This window comes from Brassica napus, chromosome C6, assembly GCF_020379485.1.
Source record: "Brassica napus cultivar Da-Ae chromosome C6, Da-Ae, whole genome shotgun sequence".
NCBI classification, from domain to species: Eukaryota; Viridiplantae; Streptophyta; class Magnoliopsida; order Brassicales; family Brassicaceae; genus Brassica; species Brassica napus.
Window position 1 is genome coordinate 7,676,701 of NC_063449.1, and position 24,480 is coordinate 7,701,180.

Below are 24,480 nucleotides of genomic sequence, written 5' to 3' on the forward strand. Positions count from 1 at the left end.
GGTTCAAATATTTTAAATTTGGGTTCTGTTATTTTAGGTCGGGTTTGGATATTTTGATTTTGAAGGAAAAAACTAAATTCTTTATTTTTTTAAGTTTTTATGTATTTAAAATATATATACTTTTAACTGATTTTCTAATTTAATAGATTAAACTATTAATAAGTTTCGAGATAAAATTTTAAAATTAGAGAGAAACTAGTTTAGTTGTTATTTTAAAATTTTAGATGCAACTTTTGTTAATGTAAAGAACAAGAGCTTGATATGTATTTTAAGTGAGTAGCAAATGATTTTGTTCATAATTATACGTATATTATCTGATTTTGAACCATATTTAGTATAAATATTTTGAATAACATTAGAGAAGTAAACTAGAAATATAGGGTCAAGTAATCATATATCCAGTTATCTTCGGATATTCATTCGAGTTCGGTTATTACCCGTTCGGATTCAGATGTCCAATCTCTACTAATTCAATACATGTTTAGGTATTTTATTAATTCGGTTCAGATTTTAGTTCGGGTTTTTTGGATCGGGTTCAGATACAGATTCAGATATAGGATAAAATATATGTCCCTAGGTAGGATAAAATACATGTCCCTACTACCTAGTACTACTGTCTGCCAAATTTTCTTTATATAAAATATACTCTCTCTATTCTTGAAAAGTAAGATTTTCTACGGTATGCACGCTTATTAAGAATTTAATAAATGTTTATAATTTAATTTATTTTTTACTTTATTATACATTTTCCAATAACTTTCAACCAATGAAATTTAATCAATTCAAATATTCTCAATTAATGTTTCTCAAAAGTATAAAAAAAGTACCTTCACAATATAGAAAATCTATCTTTGTGGAACAAGAAAAAAACCTAAAACATCTTATTTTCGGGAAAGGAGGTAGTATGATCCAAGACCCAAAAAATCTCAAACATACATTTTATTAAAATCAAAATTTAATACAGTGATGTATGAAATTTGTGAAAACGTGGTAATCACGCAAGGAAAACTTTTAAATCAAAATTTTAAGGAACAAATGATATAAAACAACTTCAGATTGGTCAACATATTTTCGAATTTTACGTGTACAGTCATTATTAAAAAAAAGACTAATTATCCGAAAGAAAAAAAATTAAAAGTAAATAACTTTGAATTTTAAAAATTAAAAAAGTAGATTAAAATCTAATATTATCTTAATACGCTATATATTATTACTAGCTGTCATATTAAAATGACATTATATAATCAAATTCATCACTTATATAAAATAAATAAACGACACGATTGGTCAATTGAAGGAAGGCCTTATCTTTTCTCCAGTCCTCTCCCTCGTTTAAGCGCTAAAACTCAATGGCTTCCACACTTCTTGTTCCTCAACTTCTCTCATCTCCCACGAGTCTCAACGTCGCAGCTCCAAGAACCTATTATACCTTCAACGCACACAACACTCGTCGAACAGTAAAATGCTCTTCAAACGCAGAACCAAAAGATCAGCAGTTCCTCGACCTCACACCTTCACCCGACTCAATCAACACCACAAGCGCCGAGAAGTTCCCCATCGAGAAACGTCGAAGATCCGAGATCATACGCGACAGGAAACAAAGAGGCATCGAGAAGCCAGAGCCACCGAACTTCGAGATCGGCTGGAAGAGAACGAAAGAGATAAACTTGGAGAAACCAAAAGGGTACGTGATAATGGACTTCTTGGAGAAGTTCGAAGGGTTGATGGCGAGAGAGTTCGGTTCCAAGGAGCTTTTGGCTAAAGCTGGGGAGATAGTCGCGGAGAGGGCGAGGGAAGAAGCTGAGGTTTTGAGAGACGAAGGTGAAGTTGAGGAGAGGATGGTTACTGAGCTTTTCAGGGTTTTGAAGTTGATGGAGATGGATTTGGCTATGGTTAAAGCTTCTGTTAAAGAAGAGACTCTCAGTGAGAGGATTGAACAAGCTAGAGCGAGATGTAGACAAGCTATTCTTGTTGCTAATTCTTTTTAAGACCATTTCGAAAAGATCTTTAACTTGTTTGGTTCTGTAATAATCACAAAGATTCATGTTTTTGTTTTATAAGACCATTTGGTTTTCAAACTTCTTCATCTGTCTATGAATTGTTTATAGTTTCATCTGTAAAAGATCTTAACTAGTTTGGTACTGTCATAAAAAAAGATTCATGCTTTTGTTCTCTAAAGACCATTTGGTTTTTAAACTCTTCTTGTTCTGTTTGAATTGTTTATATTTAAGATCTAAACTAGTTTGGTTATTCTGTAATTAAAAAAAAAAAAAGTTATGCTTTTGTTTCCTAAGACCATTTGGATTTTAAACTCTTCTTGTTCTGACTGAACTTAACTTAGTTTGGTTCTGTAATAACAAAGAATCATGTTTTTGTTTTTAATTTATTGAGAAAAATATACTTCCCACTAATTTCATTTTCCAAAAGATATTTACGTTATCAGTTCAATGGTTTGTTGTGCACCACACATTATAAGTGTAGATTATTACCATTCAAAGGCAAAGCTTTCACTAAGACAATCAACAATGGCATCTCTTAGATTCTTCTACACGGTAGAGATGTCGTTGCCATGTCTGTTATGCCCATGCCCATCATCACCTATCTCTCTTTCTTCGCCTTCTCCGAGATACCATCTTCTTAACACAACCTTCAAGAGACTAGGTTCATCCAGAACTCTCCGCATAACTTGTTCGTCTTCATCTACCTTCACTGGAGGCCAAACACAACAGTCGTCATTCAATGACGCTGAGATGAAACTCATTGATGCTTTGATCGGAATTCAAGGCCGTGGCAAATCTGCTTCTCCTAAACAGCTCAATGTATGCGTTAAAAACTTTTTTGCATGTTTCTTGATTTATGTCTGGTTTTGAAACATTTCTTTCTGTTGTGTAGGATGTGGAATCTGCTGTGAAAGTTCTTGAAGGTTTAAAGGGCATTCCAAATCCTGTATGAATGTTTTCTTTGTGAAGCCTTTCATCTTCAAGTTACAACTCTTCTCTGATTGTTTTGTGTATTTTCCCATTGTGGTTTTTGTAAATGTTTAGGCTGAATCTGAATTGATTGAAGGTCGTTGGCAATTAATGTTCACCACAAGACCTGGAACTGCATCTCCAATTCAGGTCAGTTCCTGTCACACAGTTCATCATTAGTATTCTATCTTCTTGATGATTTGAATGTAAGAAAGAAGAATCTGTTTCTCTGCAGAGAACATTTACAGGAGTAGATGTGTTCACTGTGTTTCAAGATGTCTACTTGAAGACAACAAACGATCCTCGTGTTTCAAACATTGTTAAGTTCTCTGACTTCATTGGAGAGCTGAAAGTTGAGGTGAGCTTCTTCTTCTTCAGTTTAACTCTTTGCATCATTAAGACTCAAAAGGATTTAAACTTCTTTGTTTCGTTAACAGGCAGTTGCTTCCATCAAAGATCCCAAAAGGGTTCTGTTTCGTTTCGATAGAGCAGCATTCGCATTGAAGTTCCTTCCATTCAAAGTTCCATATCCAGTTCCTTTTAGACTTCTTGGTGATGAAGCAAAAGGCTGGTTAGATACTACTTATTTGTCGCCTTCAGGAAACCTTAGGATCTCAAGAGGAAACAAGGTGAAAAAATGAGTTTCTTGATTCTGATACACAAGACTAAAAAGCTTTCTAAGTGTTGTCATGTAATAAGATGACATGTCTTTAGCGCAGGGGACAACGTTTGTTCTTCAGAAAGAAACAGTGCCTAGGCAGAAACTGTTAGCTACCATATCTCAAGACAAAGGAGTAGCAGAGGTAATGTGTAATGCATTTAACAAAAACATTTGAATTAGAATCAATGAATCATATTCATATAGTGTAACCACAGGCTATAGATGAGTTTCTTGCTTCTAATGCTAATACCGCGGAAGATGATTATGAACTTCTAGAGGGAAACTGGCAAATGATTTGGAGTTCACAGGTGACTACTTTGATAACACTTTCCCCCTGTTGATAGAACAAGGATAAGCGATTTTTCGGGTTTTGTGTTGCAGATGTATACAGATAGTTGGCTTGAGAATGCAGCGAATGGTCTTATGGGAAGACAGGTAAACATACTTCATTACATGTCTTACATATAGTATAGTATTATTATCATACCGGCATTAAGCTTGTTTTTGTATGAGGATTTTGATTTTCAGATCATTGAGAAGGATGAAAGAATCAAGTTTGAAGTTAACATCATACCAGCATTTAGATTCTCTATGAAAGGCAAATTCTTGTAAGTTTTCTATGTCTTTTACAAAGTCATTTTACTACATTTTTGTGTGTGTTCTTGATTGGTTTCATGATGTGCAGGAAATCAGGAGGTAGCACCTATGAGTTGAAGATGGACGATGCAGCAATTATAGGTGGTCCGTTTGGATATCCGATCGAATTGACAAACAATATCAAGCTTCAAGTTCTGTAAGATCTCTTGTTTCTTGTCTTCAGAACATAGTTTATGATTCATTTAACTGCTAAAAAAAAACAATGTGTTGTTAATTCAAACATGTTTGATTACTTTTGTTCTCTGCAGATACACAGATGAGAAGATGAGAATAAGTCGAGGCTTTGATAACATTATCTTTGTGCACATCCGAGAAATGTAGCTACGTTTAGGGGATTTCAAATTACAGGAAAAAAAATTGTTATAATGCTCCTCCTATATGAATATGCATATAGTTTGGCTTCAATGGTAACACTTCTACCCCAAAAATTTCTACATATGTACATATATTAATATGTTTTTGTTGCTATTAGAACCCCGAACCGCACTGCAGTACTCTAAGTTATCATTACAACTTCAAATTATACACACCTTCCCATAACATGTATTGGCGTTGATGCATTAAAAGACCCAGGAAAAAAAACAGTGAGGGCGTTAATACTAAACAATACGGGCCACACCGAATCGCAGAGAATGTTACAGGAAAAGATTTACAGATTAACTGTATCAGAGAACATATTATCTAGACTACTCCACTTTTACACACAAGCGATCGACGTGCATAGCTAATGATCAATTCAAGTCAATTTACACAAACTCGGACTTTGACTCTGACTCCACCTCAGCCTCTTCAAGTGTTTATGCCACCTCAGCCTCTTCTTAAAATCTCTGGCTCACTTTCTTCTGATTCGGTCGTTCCCATGTCGAATAAACAAGACAGACCACAGAAATTTTCATTTTCATCACTCTTAAATACCAAGGTGTATATGATGCGACGTCTACAATTTATACACTTTGGTCTGGAGTTGCCATTGTTACATCCAATGTCAACATTTTTGCCATAGATTTTGACCTTATGGTCTGGCTTCATGTAGTGTGCCTTCTTTCCCAATAAACATGTAATGTGAAGCTAACCAAGCGCTTGTGGTCGAGTGGCGCGAGGCGAATTCGTTGGTCCTAATAAGGGCCGCGGGTTCGATCCTCCTCCTCAGATATGCCCAAGTGTTTGGCCAGACAATTGGGTATCTAATTCCCATAGTAACAAATGGGATGCCTCGCCCCGAGGGGTTAGTCCCCTGGGGGTTGAGATCCCTCCAGGTTAATCAAAAAAAAAAAAAACATGTAATGTGAAGAATGACAGTACAAGAGGTACACGTGTAGAACCACTTGGTTGCATCTAGTTTCCCTTCACATATTTCACTCCAATATTTGAGATCTGTTGTCTCTTATTTTCCGTAGCATAGAGTGACTGGATGCTTATCGTGGAGGACAAACTCGCACTTGATACAACTATAGAAGCGATCTGAAACTGTTATGGGAAGGGTGCAGGCTTGGCAAAACTTGTTTTCATGGCGGCCATTCCTATTAATTTTTAGGTGGCGATGACCATGGCTGAAATGTTGTATCGTCTCTTCATCAATCCACAATAACGGCTCAAGTATCTCTTCTTCTTCTTCAGGAACTCCTTCAAGATCTTTCCCATCCCATACTTCTTTTCTTGTTGCACACTTGGAATGCACGGCATAGTGACATCCCTTGTTGCAAGAGTAGGATCCGTAGTTGACGTCAACGGTTTTGCGGCAAACTCCACAAGATAGCTCATGAGAGGTACAATTGAGGAGGTGTAAGAGAGACGGTGCGGGTGACGGGTGATCTTGATGACACGAGGTAAGTAAATACATGTTCAGTGGACAATGTAGTTACAAAGAAGACAAGAGTAAACATAATCCGAGGGAGAACAACGATAATATATGGTTTCCTCTTCCGGTTGGATATTTTTCCGAAAAAATTGCATTTAACAATATGATCTTCATTTGATATAAAGTTTACATCTGGATCAGAGTAATCTGAATCAGAGGATGGATCCTCCCAATCAATGGGGACTTTAGAGGTTTGAAACTTAGGATTTAAGACGATGAGGGTGGATGATTTCAGGAGGAAACACGTGACAACCTCTGTGAAACTCCAAATCACAAATAGCACAAGGGTTTAGAATCATGTAATAATGTGGCATGTCTTTAGCGCAGGGAACAACGTTTGTTCTTCAGAAAGAAACAGTTCCTAGGCAGAAACTCTCAGCCACCATATCTCAGGGCAAAAGAGTATCTGAGGTAATGTGTAATGAATTCAGCAGTGTTTGGTTTTGATATAGAATCAATGGATCATATTTATATAGTGTAACCACAGGCTATAGATGAGTTTATTGCTTCTAATGATGATTATGAACTTCTAGAGGGAAACTGGCAAATGATATGGAGTTCACAGGTGACTACTCTGATAACACTTTCACATGTTTATAGAACAAGAATAAGCGGTTTTTTGGGTTTTTTGTTGCAGATTTATGCAGATAGTTGGCTTGAAAATGCAGCAAATGGTCTTATGGGAAGACAGGTGATACACACTTTATTACATGTCTTACATAGTATAGTATATATTGACCAAAAAATAATAATAAAGCCCATAGTATAGTATATATGTTGCTTTAAGCTTGTTTTGTATGAGGATTTTGATTTCAGATCATTGAGAAGGATGGAAGAATAAAGTTTGAAGTTAATATCATAGCAGCATTTAGATTCTCAATGAAAGGCAAATTCTTGTAAGTTTTCTATTTGTCTTTTACAAAGTCATGTTACTACTTTTTGTGTGTGTTCTTGATTGGTCTCATGATCTGCAGGAAACCAGGAGGTAGCACTTATGAGTTGAAGATGGATGATGCAGCAATTATAGGTGGTCTATTTGGATATCCGATTGAATTGACAAACAATATCGAGCTTCAAGTCCTGTAAGATCTCTTTTTATCTTTGTTCTTGGCCTCACAAGAGAGTTTATGATTCATTTAACTGCTTACAAAGAACAATGTGTTGTTAATACAAACATGTTTGTTTACTTTTGGTGTCTGCAAATACACAGATGAGAAGATGAGAATAAGTCGTGGCTTTGATAACATTGTCTTTGTGCACATCCGAGAAATGTAGCAATGATAGGAAATTAAAAATTTGTTATAGTGCTCCTCCTATATGAATATGCATGTAAAGAAAAAAAAAACTGTAAACTGTTTAGGTTAAATTGTTAAATTTCTCTGATCAATATAGTTTTGAGATTTAACTAACAAGAACCAGAAAAAAAAAAACAAGAAACCACATGACATGATGGTATAAGTTTCATTACTAATTGTCTAAATTAAGACAACTTTAAAAAAATCCGAATATTTTTCCAGCTTTGTTCAAGGAAAGTTAACTTTTCTAACGAGAAGATATATCTGACAAATAGAAAAAATCTCATTAACAAGGAAGACTTGCCCACTAACAGTTTCAACAAGAACAACAAAGGAAATACGAAATTGTTATATGATAACATTATCTTCCTGCATATCGGAGAGATTAGCCGCGTCCAGGGGACATTATTTTTAGGTTACCAAAAAAATGTTATAATGCTCATGTAAATAAATAAACTTTCAAATGTTTTTTTTCTAACTGTTAAACTTTCAAATTTTTCACAGCAATGGAGGTTTTTTTTTTTTTTTTTACGTCGAAAGATCATTCTATTACTCAGGCTAGAGGTGGTCTGGGTAACCAAACCGGAATAGAACAACCAATAAAATGGAGGTTAACAGTTAAATTTCTCTGTTCAAATTAGCTTTTTTCCTTAGATGTAACTAATAAGAAACTTTATCCACGCCCGATAGGTGGTCGAGTGGTAAACTTTAGTGCTAAGTAATCAAGATTCGAAGACATCCCACTATATTATTGTTTGACTATGTGGATATGGCCTCATTAATTACGGTTCATTTGAATATCCAGAAAATAATCTATTTGTGGACCGTATCTCATTTTGAAAATTAATCTTGACCATTCTATTGGACGGTATATACCAATTACTCATTATTATATAAATTTAGCTATTAATTGTCTAAATTAAGACCCAAAAAAAACTTAGACCCCTGTTTTGTCTTAACTCTCAAGTAAAACTAATTTTCTACCAAGCAAAATAAATCTGACAAAAAGAATATCATTGAAAAGGGAAACACACCATAAACAGACTCTGGTGTAATTAATTACTCTGTCAAAAAAACTAGAAAGAAAAAACCATAAATGGAAACTGTAACATTCCAAACAAATCACCAACGATACAACAGAGAACCATAATACTGATTTTTTCCCCTCAAATCTCTCTTTCAAATATATTTTTCTTGTTGCTTCTGTCTCTTGTATTTGTTTTGTCTTTGTGTTTCTTTTAGGGATGAATAGCCTCAATGAAGCCAAGACCATGACGGAAACTTCAGGCTCAAGTAACTCTGTCTTGTGTCTAGCAAACCCCATGGAGCAGCCTCATGTGCCCACGACCACAAGAAGTGTCTTGTCCGACACAAAATACAAAGGTGTGGTTCAACAACCGAACGGTCACTGGGGCGCTCAGATATACGCTGAGCATCGAAGGATCTGGCTTGGAACGTTCAAGTCCGCCGCTGAAGCCGCTGCATCTTACGATAGCGCATCTATCAAACTCCGAGGTATTGATGCTAACTCGTACCGGAACTTCCCTTGGTGTGAAATCACGACCCATGAACCGGCGTTTCAAGCCAACTACACAACAGAAGCTGTGTTGAACATGATCAAAGACTGTTCTTACCAACACAAGTTCATGGAGTATCTCAGAAGAAGATCTCAGATGGTGGACTTCGCCAACATCAACATCGTGGCGGCGGCATCAAAACAGAGCCGAGCAGGGAGAGGAGTGCAAGACCCATTCTCTTGCACGCCGCTTTTTAGCAAGGAACTTACACCGAGCGATGTTGGGAAACTCAACAGGCTTGTGATACCAAAGAAGCATGCGGTGAAGCATTTGCCATTCATAAGCGACGTTCAGAAAGAGAGGGAAGAAGGCGAAATAGGAGGAGCTCTGGACGACGTTGAGGTTGTGTTTTATGACAGGGCGATGAGACAATGGAAGTTTAGGTATTGTTACTGGAGAAGTAGCCAGAGCTTTGTCTTCACCAGAGGATGGAATGGTTTCGTCAGGGAGAAGAGACTCAAGGAGAAAGATGTGATCGTCTTTTACCATTGTGATGTCCCGACCAATGTTAAGACATTACAAGGTCAAAGCAACAGCTTCTTGATGATTGATGTTGACTACTTTACGGACAAGGGTTCCGTGGCTCCCAAGGAAGTAGACAAGATGGTTCACAACACTTCCGAGGAAGAAATGAAAACAGAAACCAAAGGAGGGTTTATGCTGTTTGGTGTTAGGATTCAATAGCTATTTTCTTATTAGTGATTTTTATATTTAGAAAAACTTGACTAGAGTATGGTTTTGATTTGTGTTGTTTTTTGGCTTTGGTATTTAAAATTAATTTGACTAATATCTATCTTGGTCAAATAAAAGAAGAAAAACCTTTCGAGAGTCGACAACACAAAGCCATTTAAATGCTAAGAACCTACGATGAACAAAGCAATCCTAAAGAAGACATTAAGTTAAATGTCAGAATATCAAACAGCAAAATGAGTTTTTAAAATCACTAGTACTACTCTATATACTCCCTACAATGAGACTCATCTTCTCAGGTGAGTTTCCGCTTACATCTCCTCCGAGTTCCATCGCCCTCAACGTCAGGAGAGTCTTCTACAACAGTGTCTTCTTGTACAACCAAACCTCTGTTTCTAGAGAGTTTTCTTATCGGTGTTGTCTGAGAATCTTGAGGGAAGTCAGAGGGACCAGAAGATGAAGCGACTGCAGTTTCTCTGTGTGGCATTAGCTCTTCCCCCATGGGCACCATTTCAGACATCAGCTGTTACCACAAATACAAGACATCTTCAGGATAATAATCTACACCAATAGAGAGGTGTATGAGTGAGATTCTAGTTAGTTACCTTCCAGTCTTTGAAATCGAATCTAAACACAAAGTGGTTGTAAGTGACTTCCCCTGACGCCACCAGGTTCGCAGCCGGTGCGTTTCTCGGCACTGAAGACAGATTAGGAGGATCACGATGTTAGTGGAATGAATTGAATATCCAAACAAAGACATTAAGATGATGGAATGTGATCTTACAGGCAAAATGTGAACCATTCTTGTCAACAATGATCTCTACTCGTCCGTCTTTGGACAAGAAAGATAGAGCGAACAAATTCTCAACAGTCTGTGCAAATGATCTTCTGTTGAGCACCAAATTCTCAAGCCTCACGCGCTTCTTTTGCCGTAAGATGTTAAACATTATCGCCATGTTCTTGTCTGTATCAGTTTTCTCTTCTGATTGTGTATCGTCGACCTGGCGATCACAATAAACTACAATCAGATCTTTTGGTTCTTAATTCAAACTACACTACAATCAACAAGTTTCATACAAAGCATCACATCCTATTTCACAAGGAACCCAATCAACAGGTGAGAGATCACAAAAAATGCTCAAGACATATACAACATTGCAGACCATGCAAATGAATCTAAAACGTCAGAATCAGGCTGGGATATAAAGCACTCAGCATAGCTAGGTGTGACGAGTGGAAAGTTACAGATGTGAAGTCTACAAGACACAATTGAACAATCATGTATACTAATACTGCATATTAGTTCTCATTATTGGTCAAAACCTCAAACAAAGATGGAATCTACAAAAAAAACATTCTTACCTCATCGGGACGAACGCCTTCACCAGGCTTTGTACGTTTTCTGTAGACTGCCCTTTTCCTTTCCTTCAGTTCAGTGTCCATAGGTCCCAACCTGATCACAAAACAGATGTTAAAACAGAACATGCTCAACTTTTTGCAAAGCAAGTCAATGTTATTAATGAGAACTCACATTGTGGAACAACCACATGATACCAAAACAGTAGAACAGACAGCAAGCCCAAGATCCTTCCATTTTATAGATACAGGGGCAGATTCATCGGTGTCAATCCTTTGAGAAGGCTGACCAAACCCATTGACCAAAGCATTAACAAACTCAGCCGGAGAAACCCCATTAACAGACTGAGACTTGACAGATGACAACATGGTGTTTGCAATATCCAGAAACGCCTCAGCATCTGCAATTTGCTCCCTAGGCTTCTGAACTGCAAGAAAATTATAACCAAACATAAAAAAAAAAACAGTCTTTTCAACATGATTGATCATTGCTAATACAATCAATAAAAGAGTTACCTTTCTGGTGCAAATTCTCAAATTCATTGAAAATTCTGGAGAATTTATCAGAATCAACACTCGTCAAATCATCTTTAGAATCTGCAAAACAAACGGAAAAAAAAAAAACATAATTGTCAAAATCAATCAATGAGCAATTAGAGAAGCTACTGTACGTACGTACCGCTGATTTTGTTGATTAGAGCGAGATACTGAGATCTGAGAACTCTCCGATCAGATACTCCCTGTTCATGTCCCTCTTCTTCTTCCTGACTCGCCGGCTCGTCGATTCGCACGGAGGAAGCTACGCCCTTATTCTTCTCCTTCTTCACAGCCCTAAACCGCGCCGACTCGTCGCCGTCTCTGCCACCGCTGCCTTCTCCGGTTGCTTCCGATTCTCGCTTCACCGTCCTGGTCCTCATGATTGATTGATTCCACAATCACCAGAGGGAAGGGGAAGCGTTGGAAGAAGAACAAATAAGTGAAAAGCAAACCCTAACGGCGATTTTCCCGCCGAGCCCAAAGCAAATAACAAAGCTTCCGATTCAATTTTATTGGGCCGAATGAAAAGTTGAAAGCCTAATATCTGTTTAATACAAGGCCCATTAAAGCCCACGGGGAGTTTTGTATAACAAACGCTGTTTTGGTCTAACGTCCCACATCGGAAGAGTTGGAGTAGTTTAGTAGAAGTTTGTGTTATAAATAGAGGCTCTCACTGATTATTGCAAACCACGCAGCCATGTGGTGAACACAAAGCGAACTATTCTTTCGCCTTTTACTAAAGAATACCGTGTGTTCTCCATGCTAAGTGGCATACGCATATTTTTGGACGGACCTGCTTTAGAGCGGGCCCAGCAGCTCTTAGTTTAAATTTTTTGTCTGGTTTGACTGAGAATCTTTCACCGGACCAGCTGTAACACGATTAATGTGATATTACGAATCGGAATTACGTTTTCTTTTCGGTTTAAACTGGTTAATTATTCTCGGTAACATCATTTTTTTAATCCTTTGGGCCCAAACGATTCTTACATAGTATATAGTTGGGCTAATTTGTTAGACGTAAACTTTATACTATTACTGTATTCCTGCAGCGTCCGGATGTTTTATTCTCTAGTGATTCAATTGATAGTGTTTAGTGACAGGAGTACAAGTGTTTTTCATTGAACGATTCAATAAAAATAGAATAAATAGCTGATAGTTGCACAAAATTAAATATAGTTGAGCTTAAAACATAAAGTAAACAGGAAAAACGTGTAAATGCATGTGTTTGCTATGCTGATTGTTTGTCATTAGGCTATTCATGTATGTTATTTGTTATTTGTTTTTTTTTTGTTTTTTGAAAAGTATGTGACGTGTTTGTTATTGGTGCCTTTGGAATTGATTCATAATAGTGTGGTAGAATTGTTCTTTTGGAGTCGTATAAATTTTCCTTGATAGATATTTGTTTGTTTTTTGGTTAAACTATTGAGTTTTTAATGTATTGTATAAACGTTGATTTTATGTAGTATATATGTTTGAGAAAAGAAAGTTAGACAAAAAGTAATTGTAAAAGAGTAATAATATTTTTATATTTGTGGCCAACATAAATATACAAATAATTGTTATTGTTGAAGTACATAAAAGTATTTGGGATATAATGTTCAAATGTTAAGCAATAAAAAGTGATTCACCGCGTATCAATTGAAGTAGATGAATTTGATCATTTGCTTATAGAAATAACAGTTTTTGTATCTCTTGTTGATGTTGTTTGGATGACATTATATTATAACATTAGTTGCTCGTAAAGTGATAAAGTAGCACTTAAATTTTTTAATTAATATTTCATGCAATATTTTCTTAATGCGATGGACTCTAGCATAGATCGCCAAGCTTATAGTCTTGCGTCCAACCAATTTTATCAATGTAGGTTTCTCTTATATTTTTTCACCTTTGCGAAGCATTGTTATACTGTATACATAAACTGTACCTAGAGACAACCGTCTACTGATGTTTGTAGGTGATGGAAGCCATTGTCAGAGTTGTTTTTTTATCAAAATATTCTTGAATGCTTTTTACATGAAGAATTTATAAGTTTCTAGCTGATAAACATTTTGTCATAAAATCGTTAGAAAAGTAAGTGGATGGATGGTCAATAGTTTGATGGTCATTTCTTAGTTTTTATTCTTATGAATTTTATATTTTTATTCTTAAAATTTATATGCTTTGAGTTATATTTTATTTTTACAGTTTATTATTTTATATTGTATATTTGAATATATATTCATCTTTAAATACAATTATCCATCTTATAACTTATTAAATTCTTTAATTTGGTTTTGCTAACCAAATAACTTTTTTCGTGTGATTCAATTATTATTTTTATTGATCTGGAATTTATAAAACACGTAAAGCAATCTTATAATGAATTTCTCTTCTTTTGGTTTTAATTCATTTTTCTGTTTATTATATTATGTATTTTGTCCAAATTATTAGTTGTCACAGTTCAAGTTATAGATTGTCACAAAATTATCATTTTTATTTGTTGTAGTTCGTTTATTTTATTTTCCAAAAAAAAAAATGTTCTGATTATGTAATAATATTTGATTATTGTTTTTTTTTCTAAGCTTTGGCTGGGATTCACTCTTTGTATGGATTTGATAAAACCTGAAAGACAATATTTTAAATATTTTTTATGTCAACATTTTTCTTGTTGAAATTAATTTGTTTAAAATTTATTATGTATTTTTACTGAATTACTGTACGTTAGCAGCAAATTGAAAAACCAGTACAATATCAAACAATAAATAAAAGGGGAATAAGAGTATGTCCACGTCAGCTTGGAAAATCGTCCAATAGAGAGGTTGTTTTTTGCCACGTCACACACGGATTTATTTGGGTATTGTTGGGCTTCTCTCTTTTTTGACCCGTTTTGTTTGATTTGTCTGGCCCATTAAGTCCAATCAAAAGGAAACTCTAAAAAGCTGAGACGCTGAACGATGATGAATCCCTCCCCTTTCGTGTTGTTCTTCGTCGTTTCCACTTCTCCAACTGGCGTCTCATCTTCTTCTCTATTGCTCCACTGTAACGTCAGCCACCAATCCATCTCTCTCATTAAACCCCCTTCTGCACTCCTTCAATCGTAAGCCATCGAAGCATTCTGGCTCCCTTCGTTTGTCACCCACTCTCCCTAAACTAACTATATAAACATATGGTGATATTCAAGATCGAAAATACTCCACATCGTCATCTCCAGAAGAAGTGTTAATTTTCCTTCCAGAGGCTGATAAACTCCAAATTGAGGAGACAATTATATAAAGGTGTGCATCTTCAGTTCTATTTGACCTTCGGTTCTATTTGCTTCTTAATTCAGAAAATTTTGATGACGAGGATGACGAGGATGAAGAAGATCAACAAAAGAAGAGCAGAAAGTTGGTACTATGTGGTTAAAGGGTTTACTCTACAAAGTAGTTATCTTTCTTTCAGTTTGAAACTTTGTTCCATAACTTTTAAATTCAGATATTGTTGGCTCTTGAAATAGGGATCTCTAGCTTTTTCTTGCATTAGTTCTGTGTAGTTGACTAAGGGAGTATCAATTGTAATGTCTGAACCAGTTTGGTCCTCACAATTTGGACCCTTTCTCAATTTCAGGACCAAAAACAGAGTGATGATGCGTTGGATCACGACATGACTTATATAGTATTCAGAGGAGAAGATTTCAATTGATATCCACCCATGGATGTCTCACTGTCTGCTTATCACTTTGCCCTTCACGTGAACTTTGTTATTCCAAAATAGAGCTCTTTATGTTTTTCTGTTTCTTTTACATTATGCAAGTGTCTCTCATACATCAGTCACAATACCTGGAAGTGATTCAGCCATTGGATTTATATTGAGTCTATACGGAATTCATTTATGGTGCATCAATACAAAAGTTTGGTTTTTATGTAACACTGGAATCTCCGATCCGATCGGGACTAGCTTATAGATTATTGTAGTCGGCATCGGCTCTATACGCTCCCATTGTTTTTTTTTGTGAAACAGAGAAAGTAAATAAAAATTGAAAATCGTTGAGCGATGTAATAAGAAGCTTTGAAAAATGATGCGATGATCATATAATAACACTTGCAGGGGAAAAGAATATATTAGAGAAAGTCCAAAGATTTTAAGTGGCTTATACAATTAGCACTAAGAGTTGATTATAGTAATAGTTAGCTAAACTTCCTTTGCTTTTCACGGAGCTGAACAAACAAATCCAAGACTTTTAAAAATAACCAGACCTTACTCATCAAACGTTTACCCGTTTCACTGCCACAAGAACTATACAACAAAGAAATTGAAGTCAATTATAAAGGAACAAGGAAATGCAGTCATGGTTCATCATGAACATGGAAGGATATATTTATCTGTGTCATAATCAATAATATCAAAACTACTGTCTATCAACTAACCAGGAACAAGTTATAAACTCTTTACTAATAGTTGAGACTCATGTAGTAATATTAACACCTTCCTTTGGTCTAAACCAAATACAACCGAAAAAACAATTAACAAACTAGAAAGACACAAAGTAACTCACATCATGAAGAGTGATGATTGTATTTTTGGATTCAAGAAGCCTGAGGAAGAAGAAGAGTGAGTGAACTATAACGTTTGAGCTGCATTTTGTTCCGCGATTTTGTTTCTTATCTAAAACAAATATTTTCAGAGTTTTCATCTATCTTTAAACTCTTTTGTTTCTGATATTTTTTGCTGCATTCTACTTTTCTTTTTTTAGAAAGATACCATTTTCATTAGCCTCCAAATTGAACAAAGTTTTGCTGCATGGAAGATACGATTATATGATTGTGTTTTGTTACATGGAAGAATTATAGTTTTAGAAAGATACCATTTTACTTTTATTGATGTGTTTTGGAAATAAGTTTACTTTCATATGATTGTGTTTTTTTTTGTTTACGATTTATCCGCTTTGAATTTTTATATTGGTTTTAGACTATCTCCAATGTATTTTTCTCTCTCTCTAAATTATAGGAACTCTAAAAACAATTGTATTTTCAAAAATACATTTTCAATTATAAAATAAAAAAATAAAAGTTGAAAGACTATTTTATAAATAAAAGGTATGACTCTATTATAAAGAATTGCTTCTTCTTTTTTCTTCTAAACATTGAAAAAAATAGTAATTTCAAATTTGGGGGAAGAAATAGAGAAATGTTAGAGTAGATTTTCTCTATTATAACATATATAGATAAAAATAACAATGGATTGGAGATACTCTTAAAGGAGAAGATGTATCATGTAAGATTAATGCAATGCTTTCTTCTAAACACCGAGATCTTAGATTAAGATGCATTGTGCACATTAATTAGGATAAAAGTAATCACAATTTTGTTAAAATGTGTGCCAATAAATCTTAACGAAAAACATCAAAGAAAAATAATCCAATATTTATGGGGTGAATTAGGTTGATGAACAAATTATAAAATATTTATTTACATACAATAAAGATTGTCTAAGGAATTATATTTGGTTTGAATTAATAAATGCTTAACATAAGAAGGGAAATAATGGCCAAAAACATAATAATAAAAAAAGTTACACAGAAAGTTAAAATATTTAGAAATATATTATGTATCATTTTAGTAATTTTCTTTCTTCAGTTATACTTAAACACATATAATCAATTACTAATCATTAAAATTATAATTATTCATTTTTTTTGTCTTGGATGCAAATATGCAAACCATGAACAACATAATCAATCAATATAATAATGTCTTAAAAATCACACAGAAAATCTCAAGTTATCATAATCTGTTTTATTATTTTAAATTTTTTAAAACTATTTGATGTAATATAATGTGAAATAATTTTAAAAAAATCAAATTAAAAAGAAAAATGTATAGCACACAATCCGCGCGTAGCGCGCATAAAAGATCTAGTATTAGTAATAAGGAAAAGGTTTTTTACAACATTTTGCTTTTAATACATATAAATGTAGATATTTGAACAATTAAAACGATTTTAAAATGGAGTAAACAAACTTGGTCATTTGCTTATATAAGTAGTAATGCTTGCATCTCTTGCTAATTTGTTAGGATGGAAAAATATGGTAGCCTTTGTTGCTTTAACAACGTTGGAGCACTCCATCTCCATGCAAAGTTTTTTAACGCGGTACCAACTTTGTCATCCATCTCTGTTATGTTTTCAACCGATTTTATTAAATTATGCTTCTCCAACATCTTTATCTCTCTGGCATATAATGGTTATTCGTATAAATAAATTACATCTAGAGATGTATCTTCTGCTGCTGCTTTGAGATGATGGAACCCAACTCAGTATTAGTTTTTTGAAAAAATATTCTTGAATGCTTTTGACATAGTAAACTTCCAAATTTCCAGTTGTTAAACATTTTATCATGAGATCACAATACCTTGTTAGAGATGTAAGTGAACGGATGGTCAATGGTTTAAGTTTTAAATTCTTGTAAACTCAGGTGTCCTTAGCAGCCTCAGCCAGTTCTGGACACATTGCATCACATTCTTTGTGGTTCTTGAAATTTTTGCAACCCTAGAGATGATATCTATTTGAATGTTTTGAGGGAGTTGTTCTAATTTAGAGGGTGGTTGATTGGCGTTCAAATTTTTTTCTATAAGAGAATGGTTTTGTGTTTGATTGATGTACAGATTAACAGATTTGTGTAAATTGTATGTTGTAAAAACGCTTGAGCTTTTTTAGTCAAAAAAAAAAACGCTTGAGCTTTTGCGGTAGTGGTATTTAGTGCATAATATTATTGAATTAATTATTAGGCTCTTTTTGATAATGTGCTAGTTGTGTTAATTGCATGAGTTAATACGGCCGTACGGTTTTCAAATATTACTTTGGGGTCCGGTAGGAAAAATTATTTATGAGTATTTTTGTGTGAGTTGTTAGTCGATTTAAGGTAGTTTTTTGTTGCCATGTTAAGTGTATTTAGAAATGTCTGATTACGTTATTAAGAATACAGTAAGATATTATCGGCATGGGCTTGGAGGCCCAATTTCTATGAGTCATTAACCATAACCCAAGGATTAGGGGACCATTAAAAATGCACCATTCTGTTAATCGTGATTAAAACATATAATTGCTGACTCGCTAATTAGGAATGCCTGTTCTTTTCATAGATCTTTGTGTTTTATTGTTTTTCTATTCCGGTCTGGTTACCCAGACCACCTCAAGTTTGAGTAATAGAATAACCGTTTGTTGCAAAAAAAAAAAAAAAAAAATGAAAACATATAAATAGTTCAATTAACTTTTAGAAGCCATTATATACATTTTATGTTGATAAAATGGTTTAAATTGGTCGTCTTGGTTATCTGTTAACTTGCTAGTTTTATATTTGTTTGGATGCTATAATTGGTTTGGAGACTGAATGAGAATTAACTGCATAATTAGCTGTGAGGAAAAATGAAAACTTGATAATGAAACTTGAAACAGAAGCAAAAGTTGAAGTTGATAAAGAAACTGGAACTAAAAACTTGAAACAACACGTTGTTCTCCAATTGATGATTGGTTGACCACCAAGATCTCTGATGCCCAATTCTCGTGACTCTAAAATAAATTTTCACTTAACGATAATCCGAACGGTACTACTAAACCGAAATACAATCTGTTACAAAGCTCCTTTATCCGATGTAAATTGAATCATAAAAAATTTAAATGAAACCTAATCATTGAATCAGTTCAATGTTTATTTCAGTTTCTCGTACAGAACAATTCGAACCATTGAAGTAAACCGAACAAAAATCTTGTAACTTTAAAGTACCACAGTATGAACCAATCCCATACATCTACTCGTGTTTGGAAATCTTGGAGCATATGGGTACTAAACTTTTCGGAAACTTCATTAGTTAAGGCCTGTTAACAAACTGCGTGCAGCCTTTAAATGTCACCTTTGTGATCAATATAATCCTATTCAAGTTTTGGATGAACAAATGATACTTCGCAAGAGCAAATCAGTACCATCCCTTAGCAAATACAATATTCTTTCTCTTTTATTATACTACTTATGTTGTTAGGGTCAATTAGAGCTTAGAGCTATATAACTTGTGTTATTTAGAGTGTTCCTTTGTAGAATCTTAATCAGAACAAAGAGAAAGTCGCTAGCAAGTCCATGACCAAAGATTTCATAAATTAACTACAGAACACATTAGCACACCACCAATATTTTATTTGTTTAATGATGCCGCGTTAGGATTATTGTGGCAATATCTGAAAAAAGAAACGGATTAGGGATGAATTAATGATGATAATGAAAGATTCAAGTCAACGTGACAAAATCACAAAAGGGATGAAGTTCTTGAAAAAGTGAATCCAGAACACTATATACTCAAAACACGGACAAATCATACAGAAATCACGATTCACGGAATCATCGTCTCTACAAAGAATACTGAAACCCTTTGTGAAAGACTGTACGGCTGGACATATGGTGTTCAATGGCGAGACTGTTATGTCGTAGCTCTTTTGTCGGCTGAGAATTAGCCGGGAAATGATTGGCTTTGTCTGCTTCTTCCCGCTCCAGGAATTGGGTCGATTCGCTGTATGGTTTTTGACTGTTCTCTGTCTTCATCCGCCAGGTTTGCTTTATCCTGAAGTCAACGAAGAAGACGATCATGATCACGCTTTCACTTAAGGTTCATCTTCAGCTTGTAAACAGAAGCTTCACTGAAACGGCGCCTGAATTTGATTAGACGGTACGCACTAACGTATCCTCGCATAAGCGTTGACTGTTCGAAAAGAGAAAATTTAAAGATTAAACAATCAAAATGGCAGTAATTCATTTAGCAAAAAAAAAAAAAAGAATGGCAGAAATCGTGGACAGAGTTATTAGGAGACGGTCGTGATTACCTTCTCGTCAAGAAATAACATGTAACACCCATTAGTTTACCGCCTTTCTTCACTTTCCAAGCCTACCAGAACCTCAGAAACCGCAAACCGGAGCCTTTCTTCTTTACCGCCTTTCCTCTCGTTGAGGTTGTGCTGTTCATAGCTGAGAGGAGCTAGAGGATTTATAGTCGTGGTTTCCGTCGGTTACTTTGGGAGATGATGAGGTTGATTGAATACTTGTGAGTAGGATAAATCATGTTAAAGCTCGATGTTAAGTATGTATTAATGAAAGCTGAAGACGTTACAAATAGTTCATTGGCGGCATCGAAACAGTCGGCAGCTGATTTTTTATTGTCGACGTTCAGAAGATGATATGAAAACCCTAAACTAAACTGGGCCTGACTAAAACATTGATTAAAGGCCCAAAAGCAAGCAACGAAACAACAGCCTGCATCGGAACATCAACAAATCATTAGTAATTAATATTTTGAAGTGTCACGTGTCTAAATTTGCCATATGCTCAATACTGATGTGGCTCAAGGAGAAGGGAGAAAAGTCTCATTTATTGTTATAGATTTGCTAAGTGTTTATGCTTTCAAATGTTTATGCTTTACCCATTTTGTTAATGTCAGTGTATATATAAGATGAAATATTTATATATAACAAGAACTGTGATTGCCTTAAAATGTACTTTTTCAACAATTAAAATAATTTTATTTTTGAATAATAAATTTATACTATTATTTGCGAAGTGATTTTTCGCGACAGAGCTCTCACGTTAAAAAGTTAGAGTGGTTAATATCGTTTATACCTTTAGTGAATAATGAATAATAAACAATTAAAAATTTATTAGATACAATTTATTTTATAATTAAAAAAGAATTTAATATTACTAATAACCTAACAACGTATCTTCAGAACTACGAGATCACCTCTTTCATTTTGGGGTGACGGAGGGATATTTTTAAAAATAAGATAATTTCTAAATATTGTGTTTTTATCTTGAAATAAAAAAAGTATAAAAATTAAAAAGATAAGATATAAAATAATTTATAATTAAATATTAATCTAACAAAAAAATTTGAAAAAAAATATTATTCAATTATTTTCTAAAATATTTCTAATATGTGAGTGTTACTAAAATTTTAACACAATAATAAGCATATATTTTAAAGAAAAAAATTGTCATTATAATACTTTTATGTTTGATTTAAATTTTGTTGAAAACATAAACAATAAGTTATCGCGATGGTTTTGAATTAATAAAAATAAAATAATAATTATTTTTAAGAAGATTATGTTCATGTACAGATAAAATATCTAGTTATTTTAATAATAGACCCTACAATATATGAACTAAGATGAATAAGACCCATATTAATGTTCTGTATACAGTTGAATGATGATGTATTTGACGATGGAGAATCAAACATCAACTCAAACTGATTACTACTAGGGCTGTGGAATTTAAATTCATTGTTCCCTTGGATAAACATTTGATTGTCATCAAGGTTTGAATAAAATTCCATTCGTCCTTAAATTCAACGAAAATTCCATTTGCCTGAAGAGTAATGCTTTGATCTTCCACCACTGAATAAACTGGGTTCCGTTTGTGGTGTACATAGGCAATGACATGAACCTGGTGATAAACCTCTGTTTGTGTTCATAAACTTCAAATCCATAAATCGATCTGTTTTTGGACCGAGCAAACATGCAGAAACACTGGCTTTCCAGTTTCATTGACATGTAATTTGGTTGATTCAAAAAGACCATCAGGGTTTTGACAAGCCTATGTGTAGTTTTCTTATGAATTGGCAGATTGATTCAACGTTTTCTCCTTCTTCTTGGTTAATAATGTTAAACTACGTATTCTTTTCTTTGGTGGTCATCTTCTTTTGACCACCAAAGAAAAGAATACGTAACGGTACGTAAAGATGACTAAAAAAGCTCGTGGTCATCTTACTCCACAAGCTTTAAGATTAACAAACAATCTTGTTTATTCTATCAATAGAAAGATGCTTAATGACTGAAGTCAATGTAAGACTGCGAAAATTTTGATTGAAAATCACAAAACAAAAAAATACGTAACGATATGTAAAGTAAGAAAATATTAAAGATGTCATTAAGGAAATAAACAAATTCACGTATTTGAGAATTGATCTCTTTTTTAAATCAATAAATCGTCTGTAACATATGCGATTTTCGAATCCCATGATACAACTGTAATAAGACTGTTTTGCAACATCCGAACAAAATCTGCTAACTATAGACGCAATCTATTAGGATTTATCAAAAAACATTATGCTAAAAGAGATATTCATTCATTTTTCACCAGCTAGATATGTTATTCAATCATATCTCATATATATTAAAATAGAAGCATTGTCTTTTAATGACACACTATATTGGACACATGTTATCTTTACATTGATTTCAATTTGAGTATGCTGACGTGTCAGTCTCACAATCATTTAACAATTAATGCGTTCATATACTAATTTTTTTAACTCTAACGCAGACAATTTAGTGTGTTTGCACTAATTTTTTTAATCAGTTCCTTTTTGGTTCCTACATTTTTAACATTTGTATTAGTGAACTGAAATCTCATTGTACAGCTACTGAATAATATCATTTTGAAAAGAAAAAAAATTACAAAATCATTAAGATTCGCATAAACTAAAATGCTGGAATGAGAATGTTTTAGAAATTGAAAGTTTCGTATTATTTTGCCGAACTTAGCCATGGTTGAGGTTTATATACACGAATGCAATAAATAATTGCGATTGGTTATGAATTAAAGAAATTGAGGTAAAAAAACACTACACACAAAGTCGAATCTTTAGTTTAGCCAAATATTGATTTTATTTACGGATATTTCATATCAGACCAATAATTAGAAACATAATCAGATTATTAGAAAAAAAAATCAGAAATCAGAAAAAATTTAGAATAAAAAAAGTTCATAAAACCGATTGAAAAAAAAAAAGAATTCATGTGCCGACTGAAGATATAACATTATTTTCCACGCAACTCTAACACTTTTCACTCGATTGTATCATGTTTTTATTATATTTACCAAGAATATTTTATAAAAAATACATGTTATTGGTTATAGACTACGTCAGTTTTGCAACATTCCCAACAATATTGTCACGACGCCCAACCATTTTAATTGGTATTCCTAAAGTATGGTCAATTAATTATGTATGTTAAATAAACCCAAAAAATTTGTTTTACATTTACTTTATTTTGCTTTGTATTATTAGAAGAAAATAAGTTTGAGTAAAATATATTCATCCGAAGAACCGAACCGAAGTAGATTTGAAAGTAATATTAAACACAAACTAAAACTGATTAAGTACTCAGATGGATTTAAGATTTTAATATCCAGATAACAATATCCGAATTTGATTCAAACTAAAATATTTTAGATACCAAAAATATCTAAATCACAATTATATACTTAAATATCTTAATTATTAAAAAAATTATATCAATTAGATATTCAAAATATGAAAAAATCTAAAAATTATCAACATAGTCACAAATAAATATCTAAAAATAACAGAAAATATTCAAAATATTGAAAACTATTTATTGGTTCTCCATCTAAATATTTAAATTGAACTAATTTTTATTTAAATTTAAATATTTGGTAATATATTATTCAATTTTTTATGTTTTATATTATTTTATTTTTGGATTTTGAGGATTTAATTATATTTTGATTTTTGTTAAAAAAATACATAATTAAAATGGGTACCCGAACCGAACCCGTAATGATCCGAACCAAATCCAAATCAAAATTTGTAAATATATGAATAAAATTTAAATTTCTAACTCTAAAAAATCCGAATAGAACAACTGAATCCGAAAGGATATATGTCAATCCTTGGAAAAAAGTATACAATAAATCATTAAATAAAAAATATAATAAATAAATCTAATAAACTATTTCACTCTGCAAACAACGCATATTATTACGTGGTTATTATTAATTTGGTAACATTTTTCTTATATTTGTTAGGATTTACCTAAAACAATGCTAACTCTAGACGCAATCTGTTAGGATTTATCT

At 33.6% G+C, this 24,480-nt stretch overlaps 4 protein-coding genes, 1 long non-coding RNA gene, 1 other non-coding gene and 1 pseudogene across 7 annotated transcripts; 5 read left to right on the forward strand and 2 right to left on the reverse strand.

Moving 5' to 3' along the window:
* Positions 1–1,302: 1,302 nt before the first annotated feature.
* On the forward strand, positions 1,303–4,758 carry LOC125588715 (probable plastid-lipid-associated protein 12, chloroplastic). Of its 2 annotated transcripts, none has more exons than XM_048760425.1 (11): positions 1,303–2,819; positions 2,893–2,946; positions 3,045–3,119; positions 3,205–3,327; positions 3,407–3,598; positions 3,689–3,772; positions 3,846–3,938; positions 4,012–4,065; positions 4,159–4,238; positions 4,316–4,423; positions 4,536–4,758. In XM_048760425.1, exons 1-11 carry the CDS (start codon positions 2,448–2,450, stop codon positions 4,606–4,608), a joined length of 1,308 nt encoding a protein of 435 aa, XP_048616382.1. In that variant the 5' UTR covers positions 1,303–2,447; the 3' UTR covers positions 4,609–4,758. The 2 variants fall into 2 exon arrangements, with proteins under 2 accessions (XP_048616382.1, XP_048616380.1); XM_048760423.1 differs by having other exon boundaries at positions 2,489–2,819; positions 4,144–4,238.
* Positions 1,350–2,081, forward strand: LOC106346075. The gene has a single exon (XM_013785317.3). It carries the CDS (start codon positions 1,350–1,352, stop codon positions 1,986–1,988), a length of 639 nt encoding a protein of 212 aa, XP_013640771.2. The 3' UTR covers positions 1,989–2,081.
* A 790-nt stretch (positions 4,759–5,548) lies between the features above and the next one.
* LOC125588718 lies at positions 5,549–6,240 on the reverse strand (annotated as a pseudogene).
* Positions 6,241–6,803: 563 nt separating this feature from the next.
* Positions 6,804–9,709, forward strand: LOC125588717 (AP2/ERF and B3 domain-containing transcription factor At1g51120-like). The gene is made up of 3 exons (XM_048760427.1): positions 6,804–6,836; positions 6,962–7,041; positions 7,120–9,709. The coding sequence occupies exon 3, from the start codon at positions 8,685–8,687 to the stop codon at positions 9,699–9,701; it is 1,017 nt and encodes a 338-aa protein (XP_048616384.1). The 5' UTR covers positions 6,804–6,836; positions 6,962–7,041; positions 7,120–8,684; the 3' UTR covers positions 9,702–9,709.
* A 75-nt stretch (positions 9,710–9,784) lies between these two features.
* Positions 9,785–12,166, reverse strand: LOC125588716 (non-structural maintenance of chromosomes element 4 homolog A-like). The gene is made up of 7 exons (XM_048760426.1): positions 11,743–12,166; positions 11,580–11,660; positions 11,239–11,491; positions 11,070–11,160; positions 10,492–10,708; positions 10,313–10,404; positions 9,785–10,230 (listed from the first exon to the last, which is right to left on the reverse strand). The coding sequence occupies exons 1-7, from the start codon at positions 11,978–11,980 to the stop codon at positions 10,003–10,005; spliced, it is 1,200 nt and encodes a 399-aa protein (XP_048616383.1). The 5' UTR covers positions 11,981–12,166; the 3' UTR covers positions 9,785–10,002.
* Positions 12,167–12,293: 127 nt separating this feature from the next.
* On the forward strand, positions 12,294–12,409 carry LOC125589460. Its single transcript, XR_007325648.1, has one exon. It is a non-coding gene; the product is annotated as a U5 spliceosomal RNA (small nuclear RNA).
* On the forward strand, positions 12,382–15,612 carry LOC125588719. Its single transcript, XR_007324846.1, has 2 exons — positions 12,382–15,001; positions 15,186–15,612. It is a non-coding gene; the product is annotated as an uncharacterized LOC125588719 (long non-coding RNA).
* The last annotated feature ends 8,868 nt before the right edge of the window (positions 15,613–24,480 follow it).